At 48.3% G+C, this 23683-nt stretch overlaps 1 protein-coding gene across 7 annotated transcripts; it reads right to left on the bottom strand.

Moving 5' to 3' along the window:
- Nucleotides 1-4925: 4925 nt before the first annotated feature.
- On the bottom strand, nucleotides 4926-22672 carry SINHCAF (SIN3-HDAC complex associated factor). 7 transcript variants are annotated; one of them, XM_064420956.1, is made up of 6 exons: nucleotides 22563-22672; nucleotides 12635-12782; nucleotides 10880-10979; nucleotides 9813-9939; nucleotides 8334-8484; nucleotides 4926-7479 (listed from the first exon to the last, which is right to left on the bottom strand). In XM_064420956.1, the coding sequence occupies exons 2-6, from the start codon at nucleotides 12760-12762 to the stop codon at nucleotides 7317-7319; spliced, it is 669 nt and encodes a 222-aa protein (XP_064277026.1). In that variant the 5' UTR covers nucleotides 12763-12782; nucleotides 22563-22672; the 3' UTR covers nucleotides 4926-7316. The 7 variants fall into 7 exon arrangements, with proteins under 7 accessions (XP_064277026.1, XP_064277027.1, XP_064277029.1 ...); XM_064420957.1 differs by lacking the exon at nucleotides 22563-22672 and adding an exon at nucleotides 22463-22554; XM_064420959.1 differs by lacking the exon at nucleotides 22563-22672 and adding an exon at nucleotides 22076-22214.
- Between the last annotated feature and the right edge of the window lie 1011 nt (nucleotides 22673-23683).

Here is a 23683-nt window from a genome sequence, read left to right as displayed (position 1 = left end):
CATGCCACTGCTGTGCCCCAGGCACAGTGATTTGTGCACACATGGAGCATCCCTCTGTTGCACTGACACACATGGCACTGCAGCCATCCTGCCCAGCACTGCAACCCCTGCCAGGGCCCCAGCAGGGTTCCTTGGCACAGAGTCCCCTGAGCACCAGGGAATTGTCTGCCCTGGGAGGTGGCGGAGTCACCATCTCTGGATGTGTTTAAAAAGAAGATTGGATGTGGCACTCGGTGCCATGGTTTTGCTGAGGTGTCAGGGCATGGGTTGGACTCAATGATCTTGAAGGTCTCTTCCAACCCAGTGATTCTGTGAAAGGGCATTTTGGTAAATCATGGCATTTTGGTAAATCAGACATAAAGAGGCTGCATTCACTGTTAATAATTTACATAGATATAATTAGGTCCTCGAGAATGCTCCTTGTACCAGGGAGAGCTGTGCTCCACCATTAACAGGTGGCAGCCTTTCTGTAAAGGCTGTGGCTTGCTCTCCAATTCCTCACAAAGGGGCCTTGCCATGGACGTAATCCTTTCAAGGACCCATTAGTGACTGACCTGTGATGCTTCACCTGGATTCAATCCACTGCATTTTCCCAATTACTTAGTGAGGTTTCTCAAGCAGGTGGAGCACCTCCTCCCACTAGATCAGAACTCTGCTGCAGTACCAGACTGCTGTGGAATGCAGTGGCCTAATTAAGGCAATGTTAATGAGCACCAGGAGCACATGGATGTGAAAACTCCTTGGAGTGGAACAGAAGTTGTTGATTCTGGTTACATAGTGTCTGGGAATCAGCTGTAAATTTCACAGCCATTTCATTTGCACCTGTTCTCAGATGAAAGAACAGTGCCTTTTGACTCGATTGCAGTGGCCTGCATCTTTGAGCAGGATTTGGCCCAGTGCTCTGCAAGTCATAGGTGCCATGTATGCCTCCTGCATGTCCTACACTTCCATTTCTTGAAGAAAAAAATCACAGAAGGCATACCAGGAGTTATGGGGCAACATGGAATGCCAGAGCCTCTCAATGTGGCAGCAAAGCCCACCTACTGGTTTGTGACCAGATGTGTGCTCTCCCTAAAGCAGAGTTGAAAAAACCCTGTAGGTGGATATAAGATCTATTTCTTTCACAGTTACAGGTGGTGGGGAAGAGGTCACAGTCCTTGGTCATCTCATTTCAGGCAGAAGGGGAGCTCAGAGATCATCACTTGGAGGCAAACACCCAGGATCCAGCTCCTTGATCAGGCAGAGCCATCAGGAAGCAGCTACTGCCTAGATGTCAGAAGGTGAAACACTTACTAGGTGCAGCACTGCCAATCACCAGAGCATCCTGCTGTTCCATTGTTAAAATTCCTGGGAACAGACCTGGCATCAGGGAAGTGTCTCTAGCCCAGCTTCTAAGAAAATTGCCTGCCGTGTGTCCCAGCCTGCAGCAGTGCTGGGCCTGTGCCCTACTTTGCTGTGGAGGGCGGCCAAGTGGAGAGCTGCTCTCAGAACCTCGCAGGGCAGACACATCCTCAGAACAGCAGCAGCCAGGCCAGGATCACCGTGAGTGTGGCTGTGGCTCTCACATCACCACACCGGCTCCAGCAGAAACGAGAGCACCCAGACGTGTGCATCATCCACTGAGCTGCTTTCCCTGCTAAGGAGCTGGCAGCAGTTCCTTTGCACCTCTCTTATAGTCTCCAACTGCTTTTACTGGGACAAATCAGATGCCACCTGGCTTGGGTGACACAATGACACTGATTTACTCAGGCTGACAGCCATGAACTTATGTTTGCCCAGGTAAAAACTTGTTCTTTCTTTCTCTCTCTCTCTCTTTTATTTTCCCCCTTTTTTTCTTTTTTCTGTGTGTTTAATACACACCATCTTTGCCGAGATGAAATTAAGGCAATTAAGCCCCATTTTCCTGCGCCTGTGAGCAAGGAAGAGAAGCGATGGGCTCTGTGCTCGGTTTTTGCGGCGGGACAGCGGGGCCGGCCGTGCCGGTGCGGGGCGTGGAGCCGAGCGCTGCCGGCGGTGCCTGAGCCGCGGCAACTCCCAGCTGGATCCCGGGGCTCCGCCGGGGCTGCAGCCGGGAAAGGAACACAGGGACCGCAGCTGGGCACGGCAGGGATGCTGTGCCCAAGCCGGGGATGCCCGGGACGCTGGGACTGCAGCAGGGCACGGCAGGGATGCTGTGCCCAAGCCGGGGATGCCCGGGACGCGGCGGCCGCAGCCGGGACCGGGCGCTGCCGCTGCCGCCCAGCACTGAGTCGAGCCGAGCCGAGCCGGGCCGGGCCGGGCCGGCGCCACCTGGCGGCCTCCGGGCACGGAGCGGCCCCGATGGCTCCCGCGGGGCTGTCGGGGAGTGAGGCTTTCCAAGCTCCCCGTGGTCTCCCTGGAATCGTCAGGCCGTGCTGTAAGAGCCACCCGTGCCACCCCCTTCTCCGCAGCCCTCGAAGTGCCCGGTTCCTCCATTCCTTTCCAAGTCTCAGCTACTGGCATGTTTTCCAGTCCATTTCCAGTGCTCTCCCGTCCTCTGGCTTCTGTATGGATGCGGGGCCAAGGTTGCAGTTGAGGCATGAAACCACGTCTGTGGTGATGAGACATCAGCAGCGAGGGCAAGGGCTGAGCAGGATCATGACCAGTCCCTTCCCATGCCCAGAACTGAGGGTTAGGACACCTGGGCAGCCAGAGGCAATGGCAAGGAATGTCCCACACTTCTGTAGTGATAACCCCTCAGATACAGTAGAAAGTATTTGCCAAATAAGTTTCATTAATAAGTATAAAAGAGATACAAAACCTAAATTCACAATGATAGATGGCGTGAAATGTTAGTGTCACATTCATTTCAAGCACATTCAGGATCTGGAGTACACAAGGGCTCTGTGTACCTTTCTATTCTCAGAAAATGTAACTTCTCTATAGACACATAACTACTAACTTACCTGTTCCCCATTAATGGAGTTCAAAGCTACAAACATGGAATTTCAATAGAAATGCCACCAAAGAGCAAAATGGGGTTTCCTGAAAAGGCTGGGTTGGCTACATGATGCCCATCACGGCCAAATAGTGCCACCACAGCTTTACAAACCCTACATATAGTTATCCTGAAAAGGAGCACTGGTTTTGTGTTGCTTTACTGGAGACTGTTTCTATAGAGGAAACCAGCAGCATTTCCCTGGTGACACTTCCAGTGTCTGACAACAAGGAGCTGGACAGAAGCTGGACACATGCTCCCTTTCCTCTTCATGGGCAGATGTACAGGGGAAACAAAACTAAAGTAAAAAAGGAGTTAGTTGTGTCTCTGACATTGACACTTGCAGAGCCAGGTCTGCAGAATACATGTCAGACTGCTCTTACCCCTGATCTGGACAACATAAAAAATTACATATGGTGATACAAGAACCATTTAGTTTCCCTTCTTCTTACATTATATTCAAATTAATTTTTTTATGACTTCAAAAGAGCTGTAACTTTTTGGTTACTGGGACTGGATGGGACCCATCTGCTCAGAAAGCATGTCTCAGGTTCAGTGTTGTAGAAGTCACAGAGACTTCAAAGCTGTACAAATCAGAATAAAATTACTCTTCATGCAGCACTACACTAGAATTTACCTTTGTATTCTTCAGCAGCAGCACTAGATGCTCAGCTCAGGCTTTGGAAATTGTGGTACACTGGTGACCTCCAAAAAATTATCTTCTTGTCCCATGCCGTGTTGTTCTCATCTTTCAATACAATCCTCTGTAAAGAACCTTTATAGTGCATGCACTGTGAAGTATTTTAGCAAGGTGACACTTGTCATTGTGACAGCTGACCCAGGTGAAACACAGGAGGGCTTCACACCCAGGATTTTGTTTCCCATTGCTCTGAAGATGCCTCCCCACTGTTCCCAGAGGAGCTTCCTCCTCCACAGCTGTAGCCCTGCTGGGTTTTCTGCCCCACAAAGCCCTCTCTATCCATCAGCACGCAGAGGTTACCCTGATGGTAGCTGCAGTCACTGGTGTGCAGCAGTAAGGGAGAGTGAGAGAAGGGACTAATTGTTTGAAACAGGGTGGAAAGTTGCAAATAATGGGTTACATGGTAGGTGATCTGCTTTAAACCACCTTTTGGTGCATCTGCTTCTCTTCAGTGACTTCACATTTTAGGTGAACTGAATGATGCCCAAGGGATGTTTAGGCATCTGCAGCAGATAATGCAAATATGTCAAAACCAGATGCTATTGTCTTACAATCTGGCAGTCTATGCAGAGCTTTCTGAAACTATTTCTACATCTCTGATATCATCATGCTCAATTTGTAAGAAAACAGCCAGCACATCAGCAGGAATAAATCAGCATCTCCACCGATGTCCAAAATAGCCTCTTGCAGCAAGGCATCGTGCTTAGGGTTGCAAGGTTTTCCCCATTATCTTCTAAACTCAGTTACTCACTGACAGCTCCTACCAGAGACCTTGCTCCCACCAGTCTGCTGGAGCTCATCCAGCTGCCTGTGCCTGCTGTGGGAAGGGACACACCAGGCTCCAGATTCAACAGAGGAGCACAAGTCTCTTCCACAACTCCTCTGGATTTGGAAAGGGATGTTTCCAAATGCTGTCAGCACCAGCTCTTCAATGCTGTTACTTCAGCTGGCCTTTGATGAATGCTGGTGAGCTAGACAGAGAGCAAGCCCCCTGGGAACACGGAATGCCAGCACCACCCACTGCCAGTAAAGGAATGCCTGACACACATGCAGTGCCAGGGGAAAGCTCTGTGATTCTGCCCTGAGACAAACACCACCTCCTTCCCTCGCTCTGCTCTTCTTTCCAAACTAAATAGGAAGGGAATTACCTCACACCCCCTCAAAAAACCTTGGTCTTCTTCAAATAGAAACATGGGTTGCCCGGGCTGGCTGCAACACTAACACTAATTAACAGAAGAACAGAGCTGAAATAAACACATGAGAAGTTGCTTATTTTCTAAATAAGACTAAATTTATTCATTACCCTAGTAAAAACAAAGTTTGGATTACAAGTGTCTGAACAGTATAAAAGTACAAAACAGGTTCCATAGATTTCTAATACATTAATACAAAGTGCATGACTACTCATTTTGCATTACTACCGGGAATGGAAGAGGTGGGAGGGAGTAGGGGAAGCAGTTGGCGGTTGAAATCTAGCAATAAATAAATAAATACAGAAGAGATGATCCATATCAGAGCACATCCTACCACCAACACTGCAGCCTTCTTAGGTGTACAGAATTACTGATGCTGAAAACACAAATTCACATGAAATAGGTGTCTGCAAAGACAGCGAGGACTCTTGCTCAAGCCCTTATGAGACATGACCAACCTAGTTATGCCTTTATGCAATCAAGTATCTATTATATCTATGGCTGGACTCAATGGGCTTAGGTCTTTTCCAACCTGAACGATTTTATTTGGTTGAGAATAAAAGCAAGGTAAGCAGCTTTGTCCTCCCTTAAGAACCTCAGAGTTTAGGAAAAGCAAAATGAGTCCAAGGAAAGCTCTAAGCTGTAAGGCTGTGATAAGTCAAAGCCCTGTTTCCCCTGATTTTCCTTCTCTCCAGAGATTGGCTGACCCAACAGGAGAGGAAAAAAGAAAGAAAAAAAAAAGCTTTGAGGGTAGAGGCTCCTCTTAAAACCTGCATATCTTTCCCTATCTATATTTTAATTTGCTAAGTATTCCCATTTCAGGAACCGAGACTACATGGAAATCCAGTCCTAAACCCTACCCACCACAGTATTATGCCAATGACTCTCACAAAAAAGGAAAGCTTAGAATCATAGAATATGCTGAGTTGAGGGACCCATCAGGACCAACTCCAACTCCTGGCCCTACACAGGACACCACAAGAATCACACCATGTGGCAATCCATTGCAGGATACCCCAAAAGAGTAATAGTCAAAAAAAAAAATCCTCCCTCCCCCTAAAACCAGGAAAAAACCAACCAAACAAAAAGCAGAATTCCCAACTCACACAAGTAAAACCTTCATAAAAGGGACGTGGAAGCAACTGGGAGCTAAAACTGCAGCACAATCTTCCAGGAAGCTGCTTCCACCCTAGAGGCAATGCAGAGTTTGAAGGAGTGTCACAATGATTTGCACATGAGCTTGTCTGGGAATCTGTGTAGAAAGTATTATCTTTTGATCACATATGCAAACAGAGCTGCTGCCTTGATTCAGCACAGCACCATTCTTAGCAGAACTTTTCAGATTCGGTATTCACAAAAGTGTTGACCTGGCAGTTGCTTAAACAAACAAACAGAAAAAAAAAAAAACAACAAAACCCAAACACAGAGAAAAACTGCAGGGGAAGGGTTTCAAAACAGTTATTGTGAATCCAGACCCCAGGCTGCACCCAGATTATGGCCCTGGACCAGAGCCTAATTTGCTTAGCAAGGGGTTTGGTTCTTTGTCAGGTCCAAAACCAGGAGGAGTCTTGTTTGTGGTCACATTTCAGCTGCACTGGGCCTACAGAGAGCAGTTACTCACTTTTGGCTGCCATCTACACCTGACTTGGGCATCAAGGGTTTCTTGGTCCATCTCTAACCACCAGGGGTTACTACACCAAGCCCAGGGTGCCTGCTGCTGGCTTTAAAAAAAGTAACTTCCCATTTTGCTATGTTCAGTTCTTAGGTAAATCTTAATCCTTGGCTAAGGTGGAGAGCTCTCCCACCCCTTCTCAAGAGCACTTTTATGCTGGAGGCCTTCTCAGATAGCTACCACTTGAAGTAGAGATGTCTGCAGATTACCAGTCTGTGTCACACGGGAGGGATGAAATATTTGTCTTTGTTATGTCAGTAGTATAGGGTGAAATCGCCACACCTTTAAAAATATATATTTATATAACTAGAGAGGTGACTTATAAAATTTCTATGCATTAGTTCATTTCACTGACTCATACATGTCTAAGAATGAAATATTTTCTTGGGAATTTAGGAAGTTTGCCAACCAACTTTTAAAGAAAGAAAAAAAAAACCCAAAAAAGCCTTACAACCACTGCTTCTTTCAGTACAGAAACATGAACTAATATACTTTAATATACAAACCCCATCTTCATATTCACTTGGGAAGTGAGTGTGGGGGAAAATTAGACAACCTTGCAGCAGCATTCAGCTTTGCCAAGTGTTCCATAGCATCTTAAATATTATGTACAGTCTTTTTGAAAGGATACAAACTGGCTTCAGAGTTTGTGGAATCGTAGCAGTAAAACCCAAAACAGTTCTAGGGAATAGTCTTTTGGCAGCATAGCAGGTGTCCAAAGTGAACAGTCACTTTGCTAGTATTTTTCCAGAGAATAAGAGGATCTGTATAACCTTCTGCAGCTATCCAAGGAAGTCACCACTCCTCTTGGGTGGAGATTGCTGGAGATTGGGGTCCTTCTTGTTCTGGCTTTTCAGTGGCAGACTTTTTATTGCTACAACAAGGTTTGAAGAGATGAGTGTCTATGAGGACTTCTCCAAAACGCCCTTTGTAAATAATTCCACAGCAGACCTTTTGCCTGGAAGAAATGGCAGGGAGACAGATACTTTGTTTAGAATATACAGAATTCACAAACATGCAAAAAGCAAGTCTGACCCCAGACACAACTTTATTGAGCCTCCAGCCCAGAGGACAGGGACAAAAAGACTGCTCACAAACAGAAAACACGTCTGTGTCTAAATCCACAGCATGTCTTTAGTGGGGGGAAACAAAGGAAAAAAAACCCAAACCCAAACATGTCTACACAAAAACCAAGTCTCCAACTTTGCTTCCCAGAGAAGTTTCAGACACAACCATCTGGTCTGAACTAACCTTGGCTACAATGCACTTGCAAATATTATTTGAGAGGAGGCAGCAAAGTCACAACAATTTCAATTGAGCAATTAGCTCAACAAGGGATTACTGTGTCACAACATGCAATAAAGATAACAAGCTCGTCAGCTCCCAGAAAACATTGTGGTTTTCCTCCCACTCTAGAATTTTGTTGTTTTTTGTTTTTTCTTGGTTTGTTTTTTTTTTTTTGCCAAATGACTACCATCACAAGTCAACCAAATCAAATGCTATGTTTTGCTGGCAAGCTGGGAGCACTCTTGTATGTAGCAACACATCATATCTACAGGGCATAGTTTTAACAAGAGATAATGACAGACAGGAATATAATCTGCTATTCCCCAGCAACTGTTTTAATGTTTAGGGAACTGAAGGGAGATAGGGGAAAATGTCTTAAACACAAGCCATTTCTTTCCAAGCATGAACAGACAGGTGGTGTGACTGAAATTATATCCTTACACCAGATCAGGATGAAGAGGCAGAACCAAGCAGCATGTATGCAAAGTGAGCTTGCTGCCTGCACAGAGTTCTGCTGCTTTTTACCTTTTCCAGTAGGTGAGGTCTAGGAAGGAGAACACTGGTGTTCTGCTGGCCCCAGCGCTCAGCTCCGTGTCAGAGCCATCGTCCGACTGGTTACTGTAACAGGGCGACTGAGCTGGGGAGGCACTTGAAGTTGTGCTGTGGGCATCAGAATCTACAGGGCAAAGAAGAAACGCAAGGATCAGGACGTGCACCCAATGACTTGCCCTCCCTCCGGATTTGTGGATTGGGAGCAGAGGCACAAATACGCTAAATTAACAAGAAAAACCTAACAACACCAACAATCCATTTATTTCACTTGCTCATGCCTTCCTGCCTTTCAGTGCAGAGTGTCAGGATTTGTGAAAGAGCCTTCAGAAGTGGAAGGAGTCCTTGTACATGAGGGATTGGAAAGAGGTTCAGGATCAGGCTTCAGTTTCTGGCTCTCAAACCCAGCCCACACAGGCCATGCTCTGAAATCACTGGACATCCCTCAAGACAGTGAAGATCTGTGCTCCAGACTTTCTCTCTCACTGTGCATTTTCTTTCTCATCCTTTCAGGTAAAGTGCTGCAAAGCTTTTCCCAACAGTGCATTATATATAGATATAGCCTCATTATGTGCTAGTTAGTGTTGAGCTTTTGCTGGATCAAGACCAGGAACTACAGACCCAGTGCAGACACACCTCAACAGTGTCTGCCCTCCCACCTTTCAGCTGCCATCTCTGGCAGCTACAGTGACAAAATTAGATTAACTGCAGTGCCTTGAATGAGAAGATAAAAGCTCATTGGGTCAGGGCCTTTACTGAATCTTTGGAGACTTCTCCTTCTAACTGGGCAGGATAATTGAAAGGGAGAGAGACCAAGTCAGCAACAGTTAAGAAGCTGGAAGGTTTGCTTTAGAAGAAAAGCCTTAAATACTGACACACATTTACAGCATAACTGGCAGATGGTTTTGTTGGAAAGCTATGAATCCAAATCTGTTTGGAGAGTCCTTGTACTACTGGAAAGAGATCACCGAGACTGGCAGAGGAAGATATAAGGAGGAATTTACGGGTGGGGAAAATCTATGTTTAAAAGTACGTATAGAAGAAAAGGACTGCAATGTTTTTTGGGAAAAGAGCTGAAAATGGCCATAGCACACTACTGAAAGCAGGGAGAAGTCTCTTCCAGCTTCAATATCTTTGCCCAAGATGTTCTTTCTAGGGATATTTCATTTAAGTGTGGGACATAAGCTACAACTGCCTGCACTTTCAATCCAGACTCCCCATGCCCCCTTGTCACTTCCCCACCTCTGTCTTGAAGCCCACCCTGCACACAAGCTCTTCCTTCTCATTCCACACCCTCCCAAAACTCTCAGAGGATAAGAGGCTGTGAAAACAGGGAGAGCCCAAATGTGGGAGTGCACAACCAAATCCAGACAGTGATTCAGCTTGGCCAGTTAACAGTGAGCTGTGTTAGGGGAGGCTGAAGTTTATTGCCAGAATTTCTTTGGATCCACTTACTGTGCCGCTTGAATTCCTTTTGCAGTTTGCTGATTTGATTGCTCTTTATTCTGCTTCCAGAGAGAGTTTTCATTTTCTTTGGTTTCAGTGTTGTTTTAAGGCTGGGTCCAGCCCTGGCATCCACCACCTAGGACAGAGAAAATGCATGTCTGAATACCTGTGCATCATGCCCAGGTACTGCCCCAGTCAAGACACAGGTACTGACTTAGCAGAAGGTGTTCCACACCCCCTTGGTTAATCCAAGGCAGTTCTGTGCACTGACACTCTCATGTTTCATTTAAATCTGGCTAAATCTCTGCCTCTGCAAGAGGCTGAGTCTGCAGGAAAACACAGCAAACTAGCTTAAAAAGCATATTTGGTTCAACTTTTGCCAACTTCCCATTCAGTTTAGAACCAAATAATTGTCTAAGCTAATACAGGTCCAGTTAAGAGTGTCTGCCCAGCATTTGCCCTGTTGTTTTTTTGGGTTTTTTTATTCATAAATTTAACTTTTGAGTAAAGCTAGTGGTAGTAATAACCATAGTTATGGCTCCCATTACTATCAAGGCATCCTGGATAAAGATTAATATAAACACAAGGAATCCTGATCATCCTCCCAGCCTTAGGCCTGAATTGAATTAGACATATCAAAACAGAATATATGAGTGAAAATAGCTGCAAGATTATTAGTCATTGTAATTATCTGATTAAATAAGATTGATTAATGTGTTGCTTGAGCAAATCACTTTGTTTGGGAGGAAAAAGAAAAAACCAACCAATTTTGGATAAAGGCCGAACTTGATTTATTTTTTTTTAATGACATAAGAGACTTTTGGACAAAGTTATGAGCTTTTGAAAACAGAATTACAAGGCAAGTTGGTCTGTGACTGCATCTCAGGCTTGCATAATCACCATTTGCACATAAGCAGGTAGGAGCCACACAGTAGTAAATACTCCAGGGAGGATTTAGAGATGCTGAGGGTGAGAAGGGAGAGTTGTGGGTGAAAGAACAAAACCCAAACCCCTGCCAGCACCCCTCCTCTCTAGAAAGAGTTAGTTTTGGGGCAGAAGAGAAATAAATTACTAACATGATTCCAGTTTTTTTTGGATCCTGCTGGTAATTTTTTCCATCTTTTCACCAAAAGAACACAGGCATTGCAAATATCTCCTGAGCGAGCCTCGTGGAGCCTGGCAAAAACAAAAGCAAAGATCACTTAACAACAGTTAATAAAAGCACACCTCCACTTGGTAACAGCAAGAAGTATAAAAATTGATGAATAAGAAGGGTTCTGACATTGTTTTTCTGACATTACAGTTCATCTGGGATGCTCAAACAGTGCCATTTAAAGACCAGGTCTCACTTTCAGAAAGCACTCTTCCACACAGAAATAGAAAGGTATCACAATCTGCCTCCAGAGGGGCACTGAAAACAACAGTCCCATCACCTACAGGTTTTGGAAGGTTTTCCCCCAAAACTAAAACACAATTGCAGTGGATTGGTTAGTTTGGAGCAGGAGGAATAATCATGTTATTCAAACGTACACTTGGGAACAAACATCAAAAGCTTACTCAGGTCTTAACTTTCCCACAGAGCTTCAAGGATGAGTAACAAACACCACCTAACACACTCCCACACGAGCACAGGATAAGATTTCAGAAACAGCAGGCACTGGAATGACAGCAATACTTGCTTCCTCTAACAAGCTTTCCTCAGGAATCATCTCTACTACTAACCCATGCTAAAAGAAATATATCAGGGAAACACTGCAGAATTTTTCAGCTAATTAAATAGGAAGACTTTGGATCATTATAGATGAATGAGGCAGGCTCAGAAATCCATTATTTGCCCAGTGGTCAGTCTGCATTTTTACCTTGGCAAACAAATTTCAGATAGCACAACAACAATGGTCCTGGTAAATTGCAAACTGCTTCACTGCAGTTAAAAACAACAACCACCAAAAAAAAAGGCAATGGATCTGCACACAGCCTTTGACTGCCAAGGACAGTAGTGAAGAAATATGATAAGGAAAACTGCCAGCACCAGACTTGTGTACAAAAATCCAAGGTAAATACAAAGCACTCTAAAGTTCACTACATGAAAAGAGCGTTTCTAGAAAAAGTGGAGGAAATTTGTGAATTTTATACAAAATTTCAAAGCTCTTCAAAAGTATTCAAAAAAAACCTGAAAGATCACAGTAACTGGTACAAGAAATCTCTAGTATTTATAGTTTTATTTACCAATGCTTTCAAGCAGCATTGCCTAACTGGAAAGCTAATCACTTTCCAAGAGAATGGTTTTCCAATGAGAAATTTTAATAACACATTGCTATGTCCTATTTGAACAAAGACACCAATATTTGTAACAGGGTACTCTGCATAAACCCGGCTGAAACTGCTAAATATTTACTCATCAAGTTTTCTCTAACATTCTTGAATTTTCAGAGTCACAGAAAGCCCCCATGGATGTGTGGAGTTCATATTTTATGTAGGTGTTTACACCTCTATGGAACCAGCAAAAAATGCACAGCCTGAGAGATGCCTAAAATCCCTGCACGTGCTGTGAGGTGGGAGAGACACAAGCCTGATCCTTTGTTGTTATGAATTACCAGTTCTCCCTTGGCAGTGACAACAGACTGAAAATGAAATGGTACCATACACAGCAGCAGAGGATCCAGACCCTCCTGGTCTGCCCAGGAAGGCTGTGAGGAAGCTGAAGGCAGCCTTCTCCCACCACTCCCCCCTGCTAACCTAATCTCTCAGGCTTTCAGAGCAAGAAGGACAGTACATCAGGTTTGCAGCTTAGAGATCAATGCCAAAACTGCTGACCAAGGTGGGAATCTTACCCAAAACAATTCTGGAAATCCTTTTCATAACGTTTGCTGTCAGTGAAACGAGAACTGGAAGACTTAGCTCTGCAAATACAGCAGCCCTCTATACTCCGGTACATCTTCGGTTTGTGAAAGCCAAACATCTTTTCCTCCCAGCTGTACCCTGTGAAAACAAACAGAAACTGGTGTTAATTATCACTGCTAGATAAGGGAAGAAAAACTGCTAGATTAGGGCATAGTTTTTTATCCCATGTTGCCTCAGAAGAACAGATGCACCTAGAATGCAGTTGTTAAAGAAATTATATAATTAACAGCTGGAATATTAAGCAATACCCAGCAGGACCCATAGCAAGCTCATTTACTGCAGAAATCTACTCCAAGGGCACATCCACAGGCAGCACAGCCCAGACGTGTGAATGCAGCCAACCTGGCCAATGAAAGCCCTGTGCATGTGGCAAAGCAGCCTGCAGGACAGGCTGTGTGTCCAAGCCCATGGACAGGGAGCTGGCAGCTGAACTCTGGGTCACTTCAGCACCACCACCCTGCTGGCTGGAAACACCCCTGGCAAACTTTGCTGAGAGTGAGTAGGAGTCATTTTAAATGAGCTGCAGTCATACCCCCGGGCTGTAGGGCAGACATACCTGAAAAGCTGCTCTAAAAACAGCAGGGTGGAGTTCCACCCAGCCCTCAATGGCCCTGTCTGCACTGCAGGACGCGGGAGCACTTCTCTCTTCTCAGGGCCTGGGTGAGCATCCCAGCTCCATGTCAGCACACGCTCTGTTCTCAGCCTCCTGCCTTCCCCGCCCTGCTTTCCATGGGAAGGAAACCTAGCTAGGAAAGAAAGGGCCAGGGAGCAGGACCCTGGGGCACATCTCAGCATGTGCCTACCACACATGCCCTGCCAAAAGGATGGAACTCCAGTTGCAGGGAAGTTGTTGCTTTGTAACCACCAGCTCTGCAAACTCGGCACCAGCCCAGAAAGCCAGGAATGCCCTCCTGCTCCTGATCCTGTTCTTTTCAGTACGCCAAGGCTGGGATTTGCTATCGGAACAGGCATCATACAGTGGAGCCACTTTCCAGGCAGAAACTTCTCAAGCCAGTCACTGCAGTCACCATGACCCCCCACAAACCAGTTCTCCCCTAAGTTCTTATTCCCCTGTCAGGGGGTCTGACACAGCATGAGGCACTGTCACAGCAAACAGGGCTCCCACAGCACCTCAGAAACCCAAACCAACAACCGAGCAAAGCTGCTGCTCCCCTGGCACTGGGCCTGGACACACAGCAAGTCCTCACAGGCCACACAGCATCAGTCTCATAATGCAGGCAGGGACTGTTCCAAGATGTTCTCTTTTGAACAGACCCTGGTGCAAGGTTTGCCTCCAAGGAGTGAGCAGCCACCTCTGCTGCTCACCACACACCACGGGCTCAGAGAAGGGACAGGCTGCAGGAAGCTCCAGGAGAATAGGTTCCCACTGCTTTAAAAAAATTAAAATTGGATGGAGCCATGCAAATAACAAAACATTTCCCTATCTTTCCTTAACAAAGGCCAAGCTGCTGAATTCATTAAGAAGCTAACAAAAAAAACCCTACTGAATGACCATCAGCTCAGGAAGGACTTTCAGGAGAGGAGCAACTGTGGTGAGGGGGAACTCTCAGTCACTTCTCAGTCCCAGGTACTACCAAGTCCCATAACCCAACTCAGGTTACTGGTTAATGTTCGTGGCATAGGCATCTGTCCCCAGATCTTCCACCTTCAGAAAGTTAAGTGCTGTAATCCTTTTACCTTCCAGTGGTACAGAGAAAAATCATCTGAAATCTTGTGTCTACACTGCCAGGACTTGCCACATCATTATGGCAATAAAATATTTTGAAAGACAGGTTCAGGTGAGGCCAGAAACATGCTTCCACAAAATGATCATACCCAGCATTACACTCACCTGACTGACAGGGGGGTGGGGTGCAACAGGAAAAGATCCCACACACTTCTGCAGGACCACAGCAAAAGCTAAGGAACCACCCAAGCCCAGGCACAGAGGTGAAAATGCATCTCCCCACCCCAAGAGGGAAGATCAAGAGTACAGGAGCATGGCAAGATAAACATGCGGTTTCCCAGACTCCCAAGAACAAGAGAAAAGTAAAAATTGTATCCAATATTGTTGACTAATACTCTGACACAAAATCCATCAAGGAACCTGTTTCCAACTGAAAGTGGGCATGTCTGCCTTTCAGTCTAGCATGTACGAGACCACTTGGGGCTCCCTGAGGTTGTGGCTCTTCACAATTACTACTGCACCAACATTTAGGAAGACTCAACTCTCCATAAAGCTTGTCTTGACTTGTAGAGCCTGTTGATGGCAAGGCACTTGCTCCAGCTGAATGCCAAGGAGATCCTCCAGGCCTAGGAGAGAGATGGAGAGGATAAGTCCTTCCCTCCCTCCTGTCCCAGGTCATGCTGTCTTCCACAGGCTTGAAGTGCTGAATTCCTTTCTTCACATTTACAGCACAAGGAGCACACCTAGGGCTACCTTCTCCCAAGGTTAACTTGTGCAAATGTCCAGCAAAGTCACCCCAAATGGTGTCAGCTTTTTAGGAGATTCACTGCTCCCTATATTAGTACAGCATTGGCCTGAAGGCCAGGAGTAGAGCTAGTAAGTAAAAGAAGGTATCCAAGTAGTGAGCTGCTGAATGGACTCATGGAGGGATGGTTAGTCTCAGAACTACTCTCAGCCTCTGCTGGATATGCAGCAAATGAATGCACAGCCAAATCAGGTAAATATTCCTGGCTTGTCAAGAAAACAAACAGCAGAGTATCCAGGCAAACACTTCGAGTATTTAGTTTCTTAGCACCTGATGTGCTTCTTCAGGAGATACCCTTGAGGATATTGCTCAACAAGCCTCTGGAGATCCAACAGCATGCTCACCTGGGAATTTTCAACTTCCAAACAGCAATTTTACATGTTGTTTGACTACTCCAATGTTAAATCTCTGATCTGGTACTTTTCTTTACAAAGTCAAAGACTAACTGCAGACACAAAGTTCAACCATGCTGCCAAACTTAAGGCAAGAAAATCTTGACTGCTACATGGCAAGAAACAACTATCAACAATGCAGTTTACTTTCTAACCAAGTTTCTTCCAGGAATCCAGACAGTGATAAGATGATCTCTGTCACCAGCTGGTATTTACACCACAATAGAATAAGATGCATGTTTTACAATCAATGTTCTGGCAAAGCCTGGAAAACACATATATTCTGAAAATATTTTGCCTTGCATCATTGCTGCCATTCTCACAGGAGCAGCCTTTCAACACCATCCTTCAATAGAAGGGAAACTAGTGCCATCTGTTTCCCACTTGATGAATGGTCAGCAATGGTATTACCACACATCATGCCTGAATGGGGAAGAGCTAGCAGCAAAACCACAAGTTAAACAGATTTCTCTGACAACTGCATCCAAGTGCAGTTATAAATGGAAGACAGTCCAGTTACACATTTAATCCTAAACAGTTGCCATTTGACCATTATACACTAAATATTCTGTCAGCTGGAGAGCTTAATAGCTAATATGGACTTAGAAGTAAATATGACTGTGCCATTTAAAAACTTTAACTTGAAAGCTTTGCAATTTAGATCTCTAATTAGAACCAGGGAGTTAGGATGCCAGCTGCCCTAACACCTGAATCTTAGTTGTGGAACTTTAACCAGGTGAAATTTGGGACAGAGAAAAAAGATGGCAAGTAGAAACTAAGTAACTTGCCTAGGAGTTAAAAAGTATTACACAACACAATTCTGCCAAATCTAAGCATGTTATTAATGCTATTTAACTTTGTTATTATTTGCCAAATTTAAGCACGTTATTAAAATATATCAGCAGCTGCACAGAAGTGAAAGGGACAGATCTCCAAAAAAGAATCAGAAATCTTAGCAGAGCATTATCAGTCATTCTGCAGAAATGAAGATTTATCTGCACTAGTGGGAAAGCAGTATTCCCCCAAGCCAGAGGAAAAGTGATCCTCTTCCCTCCCTGGTGTCCCTCTCCATAGCTTTTCCTTGCAGAAGTTGCTATTCCTTCAAGTTCTGCTTTCTATAAGTGCTTTAGCAACCTGAATGAACTCAGAAAACTCTCCAGGAAAGAGCTCTCTCCATTCTTCTGCTCTCTCACTTTGAAAAAGCAGCATGAAAAACAGAAACTTGTCTTGCAAAAGAGAACAGTAAAGTCAGGAAGAGAAAAGCAGTGGGAAATAAAAAAAGAAAAACCCCCACACCCTGCTTATTACCTTTGTGAAAGGCTAGTACAAAGAAGCATGTGTGTGAAAATGGTTTCATGTTTTTGTTACCTGTCAGGACTAGAATTTGGTGTTTAATTTTCTTTGCAAAATTTAATTTGATGATCTAAATTAAAAGGAGGCATTGCTTCAGATGCTCATTAAGTTTTCAAGTTAGGGAAGAACTTCTGAACTCTTTCAGATCTTAAAGTAAGCTGAGCCACTTTCATTTGCTTTTCCAGATTCCTTCTGCATTCTTTCTGATCACTCAAGAAGAATGAAAACCTTTTATAAGAGAAAGGATGGAATTCCTAGAAGACAGGCACGTCTCCCTTTGTAACACAATTACCAGGCCAGTGGGAACGAACATGCTCACCTGCTTCTTGCAAAGCTGAAAGAGAAACATTCCCTGGAGTTACAAGAGAGCAGAGGCATGCCAGTCCAAACACTCAGTATCCTCCTCTCTTCCCATCTCCCCTCTCTGACCTGGGATCGTTCACCCTTTGTGCAACCCAGGTGCCAGTACCTTTGCCAGAGAGAACAAGGATTTGACTTCCCTTTCTGTGTACACAACAGCCTTGGCACAGCCTCCCTGAAGCTGGGCTACAGAAAAATACCATCTACCCTACATATGTTGATGCAGTCGGTTCCTGTCAGTAAAAATCTCTCAATTGTCATCCCCACAGCATTTCATTGTAACTAAGAAACACAGCCAAAATTATACTTTTTTTAGAATTTTCTTTTCTTTTAAATGGAACTAAACAGATGCCTTAATATAGGAAGAACATAGGAGCTCTGGCTTTTGCATCTGCAAGAGCATACACCCAGGCACAGGCACACACATGAAAAATGCTTCCAGAGCTGTCTACAGTGCCAGAAGCAGAGTCGCCCATCTCACAATAAATTCTTGAGCCTGTCCCTCTGCTGAAATAAACTGCAATACCTCTAACTGCAAATCAACTGTAAGACAGAGAACTGTATATCAACAGAGGAACTGATCTGTATCAGAGACTCAATATAAACATACCTCCCCTGAGTTCACAGGCTGCTACAAAAAACCCTTGGAAGAGATCCCTCAAAAAAAAGAGAATATTTTAACATGCACAGAGCTAGAATGCTCCAAGGATGGTAAGAGACCGATCTAACTGGAGTCATCTGAAAATGCAACTTCAGTATCTGCAGAAATATTTTTTACTCTCTCAGAAATATTTATTAATCTCTCCCTATAGTTTAAAACAGGTACTAATAACCACAACCTTGAAATTGTGCATACTGTACACTCTTCTGGTCCTCTATAGCCTCAGATTTTCCTTGCACTTTCCTCCCTCTCTCCACCCAAAATAATTTTACTTGGAGGAAAGGTATATTTACCAGGAACACCTGAATGTCACAGCATGCTTTCATTTGATGAGCTCAGCAAAACCAGAAAAGGTCAAAACCACATCTTCAGGAATCTTTCATCTGACAAAATAATTAAGTTGCTCTTTTGCTGGTAGATGTCCACAGCTACTGTTCTGTGCTTAGTGCTGAAGCAAAATCTCAGCACAGCCAGTGCACCTAGCAGCAACTACTAAGCACGCATCAAAAATCAAATTGGACTCTTCTTTCCCATGTTTGAGTCCCCATGGCATCCTAGCTGGATCACAAGCTGTTCCTAGTTACATTTCCAGAAGCAGTCAAGTCATAAAGAAGTGTACTCACCTGTTGGATCCTCCCTGGGAAGGAAGTTCCTAACTCATCTGAGCTAGACAACTGAAAGGCCAAGCCACGTGGGTGTTCCTCTGAACTGCCAGCCATGTGGTTTGTGCTCCAGAAGGGATAGGCCAAAGCATGAAAACAATAATCAGCAAGATTTGCATAAGGGGGAAAAAAACTCCAAACCTGTCCCACCTGCAGACATTCCATCTTGAAAGACGACTTCCCTCTGCCTGAAACTCCTGTTGCATAACTAACACCATGCTCAGCCTGAGCACGAGCCCAGCAAGGAAAACTGGGATGTTCTGAAACATGTGCTGGAGTTCAGTCTGTGATGCTTATCTGAGTGCAGTCACCACAGCTGTTATGATGCTGTCTGTGAGCACCTGCTACTGAAAACATCACAGCCACTCTGGATCCTGAGACACTGAACAGTTTTGGTTTGTGTTTTTTGGCTAGGTTATTTTACATTGTTTTTAAAGAGGATAACATACCTGGATGGGGACTTAAACAGAAGGAGCAGTAATTATTTGGCAGAACAACTGAAGTAACTTCATTAAAAAGGATACTTTTCCATGTCCTTAAGCAGTATTACCGGTCACTTCACTTGGACTTTGGACTGAGCACATTCTACAGAAATGCAAAGGCTTGAGTTGTGAAATGGAGCCCTGCCTGGGCAATTTTCAAGTCCCAGCTCACTGGCTTTTTCTTTGTGTTAAACAGCAAGCACTACAGGGAGTGCGAGAATGAAGCTGATTGTCAAGTGGGACCCTGTGGATGCCGTTCGTGTCATTATGAGGGGGGTACAAGAAGTGAGGTGTTAAGAATCAATGCAAAGCAGAGTTAGCTAACACAGAAAGAGCTGCTCGGCATGAGTGAGACAACAAACCGTCACCGTTTTAACTTTATTTTTAGCCGCCCTGAATTTATCAGCTTTTTTAACGTCTTCTGCAAAGAAGTCACTGATGTTTTCTTCTTAAAGGAAGACCGAATACATCGGCAATTAGCTTCTTTTAGAGAATGAAGTGAGGAGGAATTTTTCCCAGAGGCTCTGGCACTCAATCCCACCTACTTTCAGTGGGAGCTGGATGTTGCATGCCTGTGGGCGTGTTTGAAAATCCCGACTTGTTACTCGCTGCTTTTCTACCAAGTACCACAGATCCCGGGAAACCTAGAGCTCACCTGTGTACTGAAGGAGCTGAGTGTCCACTGGTACCAGCAGAAAAGTTTCCAGTTCACTGTCTGTCCCTACGGTGCAGAGTTTGTGCAATCTCTAATTTTTAAAAGCTTTAAACGACACAGTGGCTCTGTCTGCCTGCAGGCTGGTGAGAAGGGGGTGCACACACCCTGCACACAGCTGCCAGGAGCAGTCTCCGCTTTGGAAGCAAGCACGCAGCAGTAAAGAAGCCTGCTGAGGAACCACCGCCCTCCCCGACTGCCCCGTCCAAGGAGTGAAACACTTGTGCGCACGGCTGTCAGCCTGCCACCTTCCTGATTAAAACTCAAAGCAAAAAACAGCATCACAGGCTGTGATCGAGCACAGCCACTGCTGCTGCAGTTGTGGGCTCAGCGCAGGACGCTGGGCCTTCTCCTGCCGCTCCCAGCCACGAGGGGACGGCGGCACAGCCCTGCCTCCAGCCCAGACACGTGTTCAGGGCAGCGGGCAGCATCCTGCAGCGGCTGCCCGCACAGACACGGCGCCGGGGGGCAGCTCCCGAGTTTTCTGCAATTGTAATGTTAATTGAATAATTTAGGTCCGAAGGACGGGCCGTCAGTCGGGGACAAGGCTCTTTGTAGGATGAACCGGGGTTGTTCCCGCCAGGAAAGCGCCGCTGGGGGGGCTCGGCAGGCGGGATTCAGCCCTGTTCGCTGCGTGCGGGCACAGCCCGAGTAAACAACAGGTTTGGCAGGTCCCTTTAAATCCCTTCAGCCGCACGCATCCGGGCAGGGGGGTAGGAGAGGAGACGGCAACTTTCATCTTGCCAAAGTGAGAGCGCAACGGGGAGCGCTTTCCTGGCGCAAGACGGCGACTTTAAAACAAAACAAAAAAACCACCAAACCCTAAATAACAAACGGTTAAAAAAAACACCCCAAAAGGCAGAGCTCGGTCGCGCCGCTGCCGCCGGGCACCGCGTGGCCCCGGGCACGGCCCCGCTCCCCCGTTAGGGCCGGGAACAAAGACCCCCCCGGGGCACACGACCTACTTTGGCGGGCGGCCCCGCCGGTCAGGTGGAGCGCACACGCGGCTGGCCCCGCGCGGGGCTGCCGAGCGCTCGACTCGCCGAAAGACGAGTAAAAATCAGAAATAAATTGGAAGAGCACAGGAAGGGGAAGGCGGCGCGCCGGGGAGGAAAGCCCCGAGCGCGGAGGTGGGCGCTGCGAGGCGGCCCCCGCGCTGCAAACGCCGCCCCACCACGCGGTCGCGGAGCTGCCGGCCCATCCGGCGCGGGGGGAGCGGCGGGAAGCGGCGATGGAGCCGCGGCCGCACCGCCGAGCGCCGGGAGCCCCGGTTCCGCCGCGGCGGCGGCCACCGTGCCCCGCCGCCCGCCGTCCTTCCCCCCGCCCCGCGCCCCGGTTCCTCATGGCTCGGCCCTGACGTAATTCAAACATGGCAACAGTTTCACTTCAAAGGGCCGTCGCAGACCTCCCGGCAACGCGGGCACGCCGCGGCGGGGGCGACGCGGACCCCAGAGCCCGGGGCAGCCCCGGGGCGGCCGCGGGGCCCGCCCGCCGCAGCGCCGGGCGCGGAGCCGTGCGGAGCGCGCCGGCACCCAAAGTTTCACCGCGCCTCCAAACTCCTCCAAAACCAGCAGGCAGCCCCTAAAAAGCACCGTCCCGCGCACGACAAGTGTCACCGCACCGACGCCCGCCAGCCCGGGGCCGAGCCCCCGGCGGGCGCGGAGGAGCGCGCTGCCCCGGCGCGCCGGGAGCCGCAGCACATGCGAGCCCTTTGTTTTCCTGCAGCCGGGCGCTGCCTACGTGCCGCGCCGGGGGCACGCCGCTCAGCCCTCCGGAGCGCCGAGTTAAAACTTGTCGGCGCCGGGCACACGGCGGCAGGAACGGGAGCCGCTTGCACTGGAGCGGCAGCACGCCATCGCCACGCCGGGAGCGCCGGGGGCAGGACGGGGAAGGCCCCACGCCGCGACCCGTGCCACCGCCAGCACGTGTCCCGCCAGCCCACGGCCGCACGGTTCGCTCCTCTGCGGCGCGCACGGGCTCCCCCGCAATCACTCGTGATAGCTGGAAACAATAAGAACTGCCCCGCTCTCCCCACGTGAAACACGGGGAGACAGGGATGGCGGGCACCGGCGGGTCCCCGTCCCCTCCGCACGCCGCTGGCACCAACTCGAGCGCGGGCGCTACAGGTGTGCGCTGCGGCCGCACCTGCGGCACCGCTCCGCACCGGCGGGGCCGCGCCACCCGCGTGGCGAGCCGGGGCAGGCACGCTGCAGCCCGGCATCGCCAGGCAGCCCGCTTTTCCAAACCCGCTCCGCACCTTGGAACTGCTTTCGGAGTTAAATCGTGGGGAACTGGCTCTTTCCTCCGAAAGGCTTGGAGATTTAATCGAACTTTGGGACGGGGGGTGCCAGAAGTCAGAGTTCTAGGGATGGGTCCGCAACAATGCGGGAGGCGTTCCCCTCCGCTCGCGCATCCTTTAAAACTCCACTAATCGAAGGAAAAACCGGGCGCAACGCCGCTCGCAGCAGCCACACGCGCGTCAAAGCGCTGCAAGGCGGCAAAGTCTTTTTGCCGCCGCAAAACTGCGGACAAGCACCGGGGAGTAACTCGGCATGAACATAAACCACCGGCTGCTGGAGAAAAAAAAAATAAATAAACCCCAACACCACCAAAAAGAAAAAAAAAAAAAAAGGAGGAAACCCACCAAGAGCGAAGGACACGACACAAACAAAACAAGCCCCGGACAACAAGAAACAAGGAGCGGGCGCGGAGCCCGGCCGGGGGAGAGGGAAGGCGTCACTCACCCCGCTCGCTCCAACGCCCGGTGCGGTGCGGGCGCTCCCGCTGCGGCGCGCGCGCTCCGGCTCCCCGCGCTCTGCCGCCGGCGCGGGAGGGCGCGCGAGCCCGCGGCCCCGCCCCCCCCGGCCGCTCTGCGCAGGCGCCGTTCCCACGGCTCCGTTCTCATCAATCGGGCCCCGCCGGGCTGCGCGCGCCCCATTGTCCTTTTAAGGCAGAAAGGGCCGCGCGGGAAGCGCGCGAGGGGGCGGCGCCCGCCGTGACGGCGGAGGTGACTTCACGCGCGCGGCGCGCGCCCCCGCCACGCCCCGCACCTGCCTCGCGCCGCCCCGCGAACACGGCACCGCAAACAGCACCGCAAACAGCACCGCAAACACAGCACCGCAAACAGCACCGCAAACACAGCACCGCAAACACGGCACCGCAAACACGGCACCGCAAACAGCACCGCAAACACGGCACCGCAAACAGCACCGCAAACACAGCACCGCAAACACGGCACCGCAAACACGGCACCGCAAACACGGCACCGCAAACACGGCACCGCAAACAGCACCGCACCGCGAACACAGCACCGCAAACACGGCACCGCAAACATCACCGCAAACACAGCACAGCCCCGCGAACACAGCACCGCAAACACGGCACAGCACCGCAAACACAGCCAGCAAACAGCACCGCAAACACGGCACAGCCCCGAAAGCACAGCACCGCAAATACAGCACCGCAAACACGGCACAGCACCGCAAACAGAACCTCAAACACAGCCCCGCAAACATCACCGCACACACGCAGCTCCGAACATCGCCGCAAACACAGCCCCGCAACACAGCACTGAAACACAGCCCAGCCCCGCAGCATCGCCGCGAACACAGCCCCGCACACGACCCTGCCACCCGCGGCGACACGCGGGTGACACACGGGTGACACGCCGTGCCGTCCCCGCCGCGCTTAGCGGCGTTTGCGGCCGCCGCACCGAGCCCCGCAGGGAACAGGGAAGGGGTTTTTTTTTCCGCTCCGGGTTAATTTTTAAAGTTCGTTTTCTAAAGCGCTTTAAAAGTCATCAGTGGCTTGTGCAATTTTTCCCGCAGCGTCACAATGGGTGAATTGAAAAGCGGCGTCATCGCAG

Source organism: Passer domesticus, chromosome 5 (assembly GCF_036417665.1).
Source record: "Passer domesticus isolate bPasDom1 chromosome 5, bPasDom1.hap1, whole genome shotgun sequence".
In the NCBI taxonomy this organism is placed as follows: Eukaryota; Metazoa; Chordata; class Aves; order Passeriformes; family Passeridae; genus Passer; species Passer domesticus.
This window is presented reverse-complemented; position numbering and strand designations above follow the sequence as displayed.